Source organism: Aulonocara stuartgranti (genome assembly GCF_965226115.1).
Source record: "Aulonocara stuartgranti genome assembly, chromosome: 7".
Classification (NCBI taxonomy): Eukaryota; Metazoa; Chordata; class Actinopteri; order Cichliformes; family Cichlidae; genus Aulonocara; species Aulonocara stuartgranti.
In genome coordinates, this window is record NC_138945.1 from 42,935,847 (window position 1) to 42,948,520 (window position 12,674).

The following is a 12,674-nucleotide window of genomic DNA, read 5'->3' on the forward strand; positions in this document are numbered from 1 at the left end:
TTTCTTACTTTGAGTCCATTTCACAGCCTGTACTTTTTTACTTTTACTTGAGTAACGAACATTACTTCAACTTTTACTAAAGTAATTTTTTTAAAACTAGTATTTGTACTTCTACTTAAGTACAGAATGAAGGTACTTTTGCCACCTCTAATGTTAAGAAATGAGGATGTCATAGGGGCAGCTCAGGTTGAGTGGATTCAGGCAAAATTACAGAAGCAAGGCTGAGATGGTTTGGACATGTGTGGAAAAGAATTTTAATACAGAGCTGCCAGGCTGGAGGGAAAGAAGAGGACCAAAAAAAAAGATTTGTGGATGTCGTAAAGGATGTTATGCAGAGGGTTGGTGTAACAGAGGAGGATGCTATGAATAGGATCTAATGAATCCACCGTAGTGATCCCTAAAGCGAGCAGCCAAAACCCAAAGAAGAACACTTAATGTAATGACCACGCTATATCTTGACTAAATTTTTACCCCAGATAATCCTCCTCCGAAACAGCAAATCAGCCCGTAAACTCATCAGGAAAGTCTCTAAAGATCTATTTTCCCAAAGACCTCTATTTAACTTTTTCTATACAACAGGCAGGTTTAAGGCACTTCTGCACTAGCTTTACCTTTCAGGCCCAAAAGCTACATACATCTTTTATACTGTCACCCCTAATAAAAAGTTCTGAAAGATCCTACACCATGACTTTACGTAGTAGGATCAAACTAAAGGTGCAGGGCATCAAAAATCTCCTGATGATTCCATCACTGGAAAACTGTTTATTTATATTATAAGATGCCAACGCCCTGTGGCAGATTCCAAGTAAGGACCAAGTCTCTCTGTGATCCTACAGCCAGCAGTGTGTGTTAAGTCTGAATCAGTACATTATGAATCCAGTGTCAGTCAAGTCATAGAAGTCCTGAGAAAGACAGGGTATGCCTGTGTGTGTGTGTGTGTGTGTGTGTGTGTGTGTGTTGGGGGTGGGGGCTTGAAAACAAAGAAGGGCTCCAAAAGAAGTTTTGAAGGAGTAGGCAATGCACTGCTGAACTCTTTTCCATGCATACACGCTCATGCACAAATGAACACACACAACTTCTCAGCTCTCCTGTTTTGTTCTGCCTGGAGAAAGCCAGCAGGCCCCCCTCACTTTACTTCTTATCAGAACCCATCTCAACAAAGGCGTCTGTGTGTTTGGTGAAGGGCTAAAAGGAAGGAAGAGATTTTCTTCACACCTCCCCAATCGGGACGAGAAAAATGTGCATGATAAGAGTGGGGAACATGGTTAGTGTGTGCATGTGTGTTAGAGAGTGGACCCCAGAGAAATCAAGGTAGACTGCCACAGACTTCCTCTGTCTCCACCTGTGCGAGTTCTTTCCTATTTTCTCTCTCATTCTTTCGTCCTACCTACTTCTCCCGCTCTTCTTTTCTCTCCATTTGTTACATCAGGCTTTTACAAAATCCAAACAGCATAGAGTCTCCAACCAGGCTAATGCAAACACGAAAAGTCATAAAGCATGCTGTAGTCCACCCGATTCTTAAAAAAAGAAATTCTGACTGTTATGACCTTTCAAACTATAGACCGATCTCTAAGCTTTCGTTCTTGTCCAAGATCCTGGAGAGACTAGTTCTCTCCCAGCTCCAGGCGTACTTGGACACAAACAATATTGCTGAGAAATTTCAATCTGCCTTTAAGCCATTGCATAGCACTGAAACAGCGTTGGTTAGAGTTCTTAATGATATTCTTGTAACCACTGATACTGGACGCTCTATGGTCCTAGTTTTACTGGACCTCTCTTCGGCCTTTGATATGGTAGACCATAACATTTTATTACTAAGACTTGAGCACACTGTGGGTATTAGAGGCACTGCCCTCGACTGGTTTAAATCATACCTCGCTGATAGATCCTTATCAGTTAACTTAGGCACCTTCTCCTCTTCCTCCGCTCCGGTCTGTTGTGGTGTGCCTCAAGGATCAGTTTTAGGCCCTGTTCTCTTCTCATTGTATTTGCTCCCTCTAGGTGCAATCTTTGAAAAATACAATATCGCCTTCCACTGTTATGCCGATGACATACAGATTTATTTTGAACTTACTGACGACCTTGCTGTGTCCCTGCACTACTTTCAAGAATGCATGCGGGAGGTCAAAGAATGGTTCCTGAGTAATTCCCTCGTTTTAAATGATAAGAAGACTGAGATTGTGGTGTTCAACAGTAAAATCCCTCGTGCCCAACTCTGTGCTGCCCTGGGTTCCTTTGCTAGTTTTTCTTGTGACTATGTCAGTAACTTGGGTGTACTGCTGGATAGCTCGCTCAAACTCGATAAGCAAGTGTCTGCTGTAGTGAGATCTAGCTTCCACCAACTGCGCCTTATCTCTAAGGCTAGGCATTATGTTCCGCATGAGGACCTGGAGAAGCTTATTCACGCTTTTGTGACCTCCAGGTTGGATTATTGTAACTCCTTGTACTACGGTCTTCCCTCTTCTCTTCTTCTTAGACTGCAAACAGTCCAAAATGCAGCAGCCCGCCTTTTAACAGGTACCAGGAAATTTTGCCATATTACCCCTGTCCTAGCTAGCCTGCATTGGCTGCCCATAAAGTACCGTATTCAATTTAAAATATTACTTCTTACTTTCAAAACTATTAATAAATTAGCGCCAAGTTATCTTAGTGAACTTCTCAAACCACATACTCCTGCTAGAACACTCAGATCTGCTACTCCACTACTTCTGACCCAACCCAGATCTCGACTGAAGTCTCGGGGTGACCGTGCGTTTGCTCTGGCTGCCCCGGTACTGTGGAACACCCTTCCTCTCGACCTCCGCGCATCTGATTCCATTGCACTGTTCAAATCACGATTAAAAACCCACTTATTCAATCTTGCCTTTCCCTCTAGTTAATATTTCTTTTATGATTTTATATCACGCACTTTTATGCTCATTTAAATTCTTGTTTGCTCTGTACCTGTTGCTTTCCTATGTATTAGTGACAGTTATCTGCTTGCATATTTAGTACTTGCTTTGGTCCTATTTCTATTATTTCTATTATCCTCCTCCTATACTCTATTTTACTTGTTAAGCACCTTGGCATACCCTTGGTTTTTAAGTGTGCTTTATAAATAAAGTTTATTATTATAAACCCAGTACTTTCATTCCTACTCAGTGCTGTTACCATACCCCTTCTCCTCACGTTTAGCTCCTCAGATTTCCCTTCCTACCCTTAAACCATTTTCCCTTCACTTCTCATATTCTAATGCATCTCATTCAGTGAGTTTTTGCAAGGCTGGAAATCACATCAACTTTTTAGTAGTAACAGATCAAGCATATCCTAACTTGTAAATCTCAGAACATGAGTTTGGTGTTAAAGTGTGGATTTGCAAAACCCTGATGTATGCCACACCAGAGAGGTCCCAAAGTTGTTGCCTGAAAGCTTCTTTATATTAATTGTGAATATTGGCAAAACACACAGCCTAGCTGTTTTCAACTGTGATCATCCGCTTTTTATCCTCACAACTTAAGCATAAAACAGTTTCGATGTTGTGCCACAGTAACTTGTTAGCATGTGGCATTTATGAGGTTCAATTACAGCAGCATTTCATTTTCCATCCAATATTGTCATAATGTCTGACAACAGAAACACAAAAAACATGTGAATGAGAACAACAGTATTATAAATGTAGCTGTATTGTTGCTGCTGGGATTTAGCTGTTTTTGGTTTGTATTATTGTAGGGTCTTCACGTTGCAATATAAGGCACCTTGAGGCGAATGCTGTTGTGTTTTGGCACCTTATAAATAAAACTGATTTGATTTGAACTGAATTGCTTCAGCGCAGGCAGAGGTCCGTACTAAAACATTTTAAACATCAGATATGAGTGCCATTCATCTCTTCTTACAGTTTCATAAGGATACCTGTCAGCATACACACACTTGCATGGTATTGCACCTACAGTGGACTAAAGGTAATGCACCACAGTGATCGGAATTATACGTATGTATAAGACTCCAATTTGTTCATGTAAATGGAGAATCCTCTTCAGATACTAAGGTTAATTATGCAGTTCACAGAGTTCTGCACTAGGGCCAATTCTGTTTACATTATACATGTTTCACATAGGTAGTATCATTAGAAGGCAATGCATACATTTTCACTGCTATGCAGATGATACCCAACCAAGAAGCCTGATAACATCCACCAATTATTGAAATAATGTCTTAAAGACATAAAGACCTAGATAGACTCTAATTTCCTGCTTCTAAATTCAGATAAAACTGACGTTAATGTACTTGTCCCTAAAAATCTTAGAAACATGGTGTCTAACCACATGCTTACTGGAGGCCAGCATTACCTTGGCCTCCAGTAACACTGTGAGGAAAAGACTGAAAGTAGCTTTTGACCAGGATTTGTTCTTCATTGCACATATTAAACCAATATGTAGGACTGCTTTCTTCAATTTGTGCAATATCTCTAACATTAGAAATCTCCTCTCTCAGGGCGATGCGGAAAAACTAGTTTTAGGCTGGACTACTGTAATTCATCATTATCAAGGTGTGATCTAGTGCTATATAAATAAAATTGAACTGAATTAATACACAATCACTGCTGTGCTGCAAAATGCTAACTATGGAATGCTTGATACTCTGTATAAATATTGCTATATTCTATTGTCAATCACCATATTAATAGTTATGTTCCTAACAGGCAAAGCTATCTCAGTGTTTCCTACACTTGGAGTGTACTTATTATGCCTGGGTGGCCAGCCAGGTATATTATCTTACATAATCTGTAGCTAATGTTGCTATTGTGGCAGTCCTCTATGTCTTTCAGTGGCCTCCCAGAAAGGATCTCATCCTGTGGTTCTGTGTATGTCAGCTCCAACTGTTTTCCTCTGGAAATCTGCTAAGCACCACACTAAGAAGAACCTGCGGCAGGTGGTGAAGGGGTTCATGGTTACCAAGGGTAAAGAGCTAAACAAGGACAGTTGAAGCCCAAAACCGGAGAAACTGAGTTCAGGATGAGAGATTTTCTTGAAAGGCATAGACTCATGCACATACAAATACATCCTAGATGTGGATCTGTAGGAAACATATACATGACTTGGATGAATGTTCTTATGGTTAATGGTTAATTTGACATTACTCTGTTCAACTGTAAGTGATAATGAATAGTGTCATGCTTTCTCAAGGGTACAAGATAAATATGTTACTTTGAGCAACAGGTTCTTGTTGGACTTTGTTACCATTTATGACACAGCTGAAAGTGTGTGAAAGATTTCATTTGAAAATAGTACAACAGGCCTAAGGAATTTTTCAACTGGCCTACTGTGCTGTTAGAAAAAAAACTGTTAAGAAAAAACTGAAGTCCTAACAAAACATGCTTCACTTTAAATAAGAGGACAGTTAAATTATAACAATGACACAGTGGTGCTCAGGCAAAAAGTAGCAAAATACAACTTAAACATACTTGAACAGAATTAGAGGACCTCTGTTGAAAGATTACTGAATGAAAACGATGTAAATATTAGTAAAAAAAATGTGTTTAAAGAATTAATTTTGCTCACAAATTAGGCTTCATTAGCAGTTTACTGGATGCATTAACAGGTTTGTAGTATTTAAGTGCTGCAGATGAATAATATAAAATGCATGTTTTATATACTGCCGCAATTTATTTTATTTTCTATCAACTATTAAACCACGACATTGTTTTTTAGTCCCTAACCTTTAAAATAATTATTGCTGTTAGCTACATGTCATTAAATAAAAGGCACTGTGCTTTCTCTACGGTTAAAGTGAAGTGAAAACTAAAAGAAAAGAAAATTACTCACCCAGCTCTCAAGCTGAGAATTGTTCCTTACCTAATACCACAGTTGTAAAGTAATCATGAAGGACTTACTACTAGAAGGTTGGCAGTAGTTGGAGTAATAAGTAATGAGTGAGTATTTACTGCGTTTTCTCTGGCTGTGTTTGGTTAAAGGTTTATCAAAAATAACTCAGAGAAAGCGTATGAGCTACTTAGCGATCATAAAAAGGAATGATGAAATCTGAAGAGTCAGTAATACAGTGCCTTTCAGTCGGTTCTCTATTATCTACTATCTAGTCAAGGATTAAGAACGATAAGTTCTTAAGAAATGTCACTATTGTGTGCTTGAGGGCTATACACAATCCAACAAACACAAATACTGTGGACACATTTTGTTTTTTTGAACCTCATAATATACATTTACACAGTCAGCAACTACACTTCATGCTCTTTGTTTGAGTAGTAAAACCAGTAAGATTCTTTTAACACATAATTGACCAGCTAACCAGCTCAGTGACGACATGAGGTAGCTGACTCAGTAAAATTGTAATGATAAAATAGCTGAGTAGGTGCGGCATATAGCTCAAACTGTTAAGTTAGAATGAAGTCAGAGATAGCCTCCACTTTGGTCATTCTTCTTATGTAAATTATTGTTATGCAAAGTTATAACTAGCTTTGAGTCAGTGGCCCGGTGACACTAACGGAAAGTAGAAAATCAAAGATTGCAACTTTCATCAACAAATCTGGAATTGGTCTTATCTGTACCTTAAAAAAACAATTGAGTGAGCTTAAAGGGAGCTAGAGTTTTTAGAAGTAAATTTTATATGAAGTATTGGAGCATGAAATAATATGCCTGAGCTGTAAGTGGCCGCATAGAAAGCACCAGGACCTGCAAAAATGTATCCATATGAGAGAAAACTAAGCTCCGCCTCTCGCTGAGCCGTTTCAGGCGATTAAATAGTAATAGCGCAATTCAGGCGGTGGAGAAGGGAATGCTTATAAAGACATCGATCCTCATTGGAAAATGTTTGCCTGGTTCTCTGGTGTGCTCTTTCTCAAATAAACATACCGGCGTATTTGCACCATTACAGAAGAAAGACTGGCTGACATCCGACACCGAGCACGAATGGAGCTACCGAGGCCCGACAAAACAGCCAGGCTGACTTTAAAGTTAATTTATTTTCCTGTAACTGTGACGGCTGTAAAACTGAGGGGGAAAGCAGGGGTCCGTTTGGTTACACAATCCCTCTCATAGAGCGTGTCGCCAACACCAATTCAAAGTTTAAAGACTTCCATTGTGTTGGTTTGCCCTTGGGATATAAAAATCTAAAGTTTGACACAAGAAATCGCTGCTAGACTCAGACTGACCAAATGTGGTAACATTTGAGGGCAGTGAAGTGCACAAATGCGCGGCAGGCTCGGACCGTGTTCACCAGTGTTCTTATCAGCTTTCGTGCTTCCACCTTTCTTGAGGATCCATGTTGTGAACAAAAAGTAAACGTACCGTCAACCGCCGACAGAAGGCAACTCCAGAGCAGCAACGCCAGCAGTAGACCGCCCATTTCAAGTCCTCTGCACTTTAAATCCATAACTCCGGGTCCATTTTCTTATATTTACTCCTCAGTCGAGTTGTGAAGCCCTCCACTCCTCAGTGCTCACATGTACACATATGGTCTGTGTTCCACTGTAACGCCAGATGTGGCTGCATGCAGGAGTGTGCGCTTCTGTGTGTCCTCCGCTATCGACTACATTCCCCCCCACCCCGTCCCACTTAAGGCGCTCGCGCTACTTTATACTTTGGACTCTCGAGCTCGCGCACTGAGAGAAAGGGCAGGCGGGCGTGGAATTACGTCACTCAACACGAGCCTGTCCCATTTTTTATTCTTACTAATTTGACTTTTGTGTAAATGTCAGAAATATCAGATGTTGGACAGCAGTTAGAGTAAACGCTGCTCTGTTGCTTTAAGGACAGACTTTTATGTCCCTGCACATGAAATTCTAAAACAAGATGTAAAGTATGACTTTTAAATGAAGTGAACCTCTGTAAAACTAGGATGAAACAAAGGAAATTACTAGTTAAGAGACTCCTTCCACTTGTTGTTTATGTCGAGTGGGGCGAGACACTTAAAATAACCTGGATTTCTCTGTGTATGCTAATAATCCACGTCATTAAAGATGATAGCAAATGAAAAAATCACTTGATTGAATATCAGCTGCAACTGATTTTTTTGGAAATAAAGCTGACTTTTTTTCATAGGTTTGCAAAAAGACATGCTGCAACAGGTCATTTTAGCCTACACTTACAGGAATTTTTAATGGATTTGCCGATTTTGTTATTCATAAGTAATAAATTATCCAGTTAATAAGTAATAAAAATCATTAAATGTGTCCTTACAACAACAACAACAACCTTTATTTATAGAGCACATTAAAAGCCTAGGCATACCAAAGTGCTTTACAGAAAAACAATAAAATAATACAATTAAGAGCATTAATATCAAAAATAATAAGAACAGCAGACAATGTTCACAGTAGAAAGCCACTAATAAAATGGACTGCAGCACATAGATTATAACAGACCCAGTGCCGCATGATAGAGAACACCAAGAATGAAGGAATAGTAAAAGTTAATGCAATAGGTCGCAGTTAACAGTCAGCATTTAACGGGTAGAAAAGGCAAGTTCAAAAAGATAAGTTTTAAGGCGTGCTTTAAAAGAAAAAATAGAATCAGACTCCCGAATGCCAATCGGGAGGCTGTTCCATAACTCAGGTGCAGCAAAGGCAAACGATCGATCGCCTCTAGATTTCAACCGAGATCTGGGCTGAACTAACAATAACTGCGAGGATGACCTTAAAGCCCTGGCAGGGACATAAGGGTTTAAAAGTTCCTTAAGATAGGTTGGTGCAGTATTATTGATGATTTTAAAAGTAAGCAGCAAAATTTTAAATTGAATACGGTATTTGATAGGCAGCCAATGCAGCTCAGCAAGAACCGGAGTAATATGGTCAAACTTCTTGGTTTTAGTTAGAATACGAGCCGCAGCATTCTGAACTGTCTGTAATCTATGTAGAAGGGTAGCATGGAGACCAGAATAGAGTGAGTTACAGTAATCTAGTCTTGACGTTACAAAAGCATGAATGAGCTTTTCTAAGTCATTATACGGGATATAGTGTCTGGCCCTGGAGATGAGACGAAGCTGATAAAAACTAGATCTGACAACAGCAGACACCTGTTTATCAAGTTTAAAGGAGCTGTCAAACAAGACACCCAGATTCCTGACAGTATCAGAGAAAGAACTAGTAAGAAAGCCAAAGGCATCTTGAAGTTTGGCGCGAAGGGCATTACTGCCAAAAATCACGATTTCAGTCTTTTTTTCATTGAGAATAAGAGTATTTGCCAACAGCCATTTCTTGACCTCACTCATGCACTCACGAAAGTTATTCAAAGATAAAGCGAGATCATCATGTAACTCAAAATAAATCTGGATGTCATCCGCATAATAGTGAAAAGCAATGTGGTATTTCTCAAAGATAGCACTTAAAGGAAGCATATACAGTGAGAAAAGGGTCGGGCCTAACACAGAACCCTGGGGGACACCACAGCAAACAGGTACAGGGGAAGAGGAAGATGAGGCCAGATGTACCGAAGAAAGCCGATTGGAGAGGTAAGATTTGAACCAGTCCAAGGCAGTGCCCTTAATGCCAACAGAGTGCTCTAATCTTGCGACTGTCCTTAGTAGGGACAGTGACAGCAAAACCTTCTAACAAACCTCACCCTGTCAGTCATGACAGAATATGATGCCCTTCTTAAATACACTTATGTTGATACAGGATAACCTTGTAAATTAAAGTAACCAAACAACCATTCAAATTAAGCAAGAACTCTAGCTTGTTTTTGTCTGGACTCCAAGCATTTTTTTTTATTAATCAAACTGACTTCCAGGATGTATTGCAGCATACCTCAGTCGTCCCCAAATGTTCTTGGTTTTAAACGCAAAAGCAAGTAAGCCATGTAATCATCGACTAGTTAAAGAAATATCGTACACCAGTCTAACGATATCTCCTCCTCCTTCCCAGACACCACAGATCCGCTGCAGTTCGCCTTCCGATCCAACAGATCCACAGAGGATGCCATCGCCCACGTCCTGCACACCACCCTCAGCCACGTGGACAAGAAACAGGGTAACTATGTGCGAATGCTGTTTGGTGATTAAAGTTCAGCGTTTAACACAATAGTGCCCTGCAGACTGTTCACAAAGCTCAGGGATCTGGGACTTAACAGCCGTCTGTGTGCATGGGTGTTGGACTTCCTCACTGGCAGAACTCAGGTGGTGAGGGTGGGCAGGTGCTTCTCCAACAGCATCACCATCAACACAGGAGCACCTCAGGGATGTGTCCTCTCGCCACTGCTCTACTCCCTCTACACTTCAGACTGTGTGGCCACCCATGGCTCCAACACCATTGTGAAGTTTGCTGACGACACAGTGGTGTTGGGTGCCATCTCCAACAACGATGAGGCGGCCTACATGGATGAAGTGAAGAATCTGGCATCATGGTGCCAGGACAACCACCTCCAGCTGAACGTCAGCAAGACCAAGGAGCTGGTGGTGGACTTCAGAAGGGGTCAGCACAGAGACTACAAGCCCATTATCATCAATGGAGCTCCAGTGGAGAGGGTGCAGTCCTTCAAGTATCTCGGTGTCCACATCTCCTCAGACCTGACATGGGCTGCCCACATTCAGGTCCAGACCAAAAAGGCTAGGCAGCGCCTGTATCACCTACGACAACTGAGGAAGTTCAGGGTCTCTCCAAAGATCCTCAGGATTTTCTATACAGGCGCTGTGGAGAGCATCCTCACACAGAACATCACATCGTGGTTTGGGAACAGCTGTGTGAAGGACCAAAAAGCTCTCCAGAGAGTGATCCGTACAGCAGAACGCTGCTGCAGGATTGCTCTCCCCCCGCTTCAGGACACCTACACCAGGAGATGCTGGACTAGAGCAGCGCAGATACTGAAGGACCCGTCCCATCCAGGCAACAAACTGTTCCAACTTCTGCAATCTGGTAGAAGGTTCCGCATCTTCCGGGCAAGGACAGAGAGACTCAAGAGGAGCTTCTATCCCCAAGCCATCCGTGCCCTAAACACACACACCCGCCCTCTCACATCATCTATAATTGACTGAGACAGGACTCTCTTCCAGACTCTCTCTCTATCTCTCTATCTATCTATCTATCTATCTATCTATGAATATGAATGTAAGAAGGAGGGAAAAATGAATTTGAGAAAACAAATGAAGCTTTTACCCACTGACACAGGAGATGCACAGGGGACAAAAGACACAGTGGAAGACAAATGTATGTACATGGGGGACACATTATGACACAGCTGTGAACAGGCCACAGGTACTACCTACTCTGTAATTTCTGAGATTATTAGCCATAAGTAATAAAAAAAAAAAGACATTTAACTTCAGAAACGGCATGATTATTTGTTATTGAGTGATTTCCATAATATTTATCTAAAAATATTATGGAAATCACTCAATAACAAATAATCATGCAAAAAAAAAAAAAATACACTGAGCCTGAGATTATTACTTATGGCTTGGAAACATCAAATATTCGCTCCCAACTACTGCTACCGCTGCGGCAACCAGGCGGCAATCATGGAACTAGACGACACCCTAAAATACTCTTTCTTGCAGTTTGATCCAGCGCCTCGCAGAGGGGAGCCCCACGTCACTCGCCGCACCCCAGACTACTTCCTGTAAACTCTGTTTATTGATTGCCCTTTGACATTTGTACAGTATGACTTTCAACTGATGACAACATGAACTGGGAGGGTGAGAGACTTGGGGTGGAGCAGGAGGCACACCGGTACACATTGTATATCAACACACACGAAAAAAACAACTATTTAAACATTTAGCAAAAAACAATGTCTGTGTCTGAGGATGGACCAAAAAGTGTGTGCCATAATCGTAACAATATCCATTGCCGAGGACTTGTATTGCGAATCTTCCCATTATATGGAAAAAACAAAACAGAAATGTTTAAATTCCCTTTCCTGTTACTGTGTAGCTGGACTGATGGCACCGAGGTCCAAGACATAAATTTTGCTACTCTGAATGCGGCTGTTTGAGTCCCACGCGCCATGGCTTATATTGAGTAGATCTGAACGTGATCTGTTTGCACTTTTGTAAATGAAAAGAAATGTAACATATGTCAAAATATGGAAAAGATTTCACACTACAGATGTTTGTTGTTTGTTTTTTTTCCCTTTTTTTTTCTTCCCAACCCAAGCTCTACACAAGGTTTCTTGTTCTTGTTTTTTTATTTAATTTTTTTTTTTTTTGGCTTTGTTTTGTTTTGTTTTTTGCAGTCACACAGCTTGGTGTTTAAGATTACATGGAGTGTTCATCCACTTCAGCTCACTGACTCCCTCTGAGCTACAGCATCTGTATTAACCAAACAATTTTATTAATAAAGACGAAGGTGGCTTCTTGATGTGAAAAAAAAAAAAAAAGAAACATCAAATACCAATCCGGACCAAATCCTCCAGTGGTCTGTTGTAAAGTTTGCAAACAAGACTTGTAGCATTTAACCAATAAAATCCATGTTTTCAAGTCACATAAAAAGTGAGTGGAAGCAGACAGTTTTTGATAAGGCCCATGTTACACATCCTATTTGATTAGATTCAAGGTCATTTTCATTAAAAAATACATGTAAAAATGCCTGTGCTATATGGTATACTGCTGTATGAAACAATCATCAGCAAATGTGATCATAAAAGAGTGTGACAATTATTCGTATTATTATCAGTTCTTGGCATTTGTACTGTGTGCTGCTGTTACTAGCCACCCAAACCAGAGACAGATGAAAACTGTGTGCCCCCTAA

At 40.6% G+C, this 12,674-nt stretch overlaps 1 protein-coding gene across 1 annotated transcript in view; it reads right to left on the reverse strand.

Moving 5' to 3' along the window:
* lrp5 (low density lipoprotein receptor-related protein 5) overlaps nucleotides 1-7,687 on the reverse strand; it is a 54,463-nt gene extending 46,776 nt beyond the window's left edge. The window contains exon 1 of the mRNA XM_082541276.1: nucleotides 7,281-7,687. Coding sequence (XP_082397402.1) covers nucleotides 7,281-7,365 — 85 coding nt within the window. The 5' untranslated portion in view covers nucleotides 7,366-7,687. The remainder of the gene's footprint in view (nucleotides 1-7,280) is intronic.
* Between the last annotated feature and the right edge of the window lie 4,987 nt (nucleotides 7,688-12,674).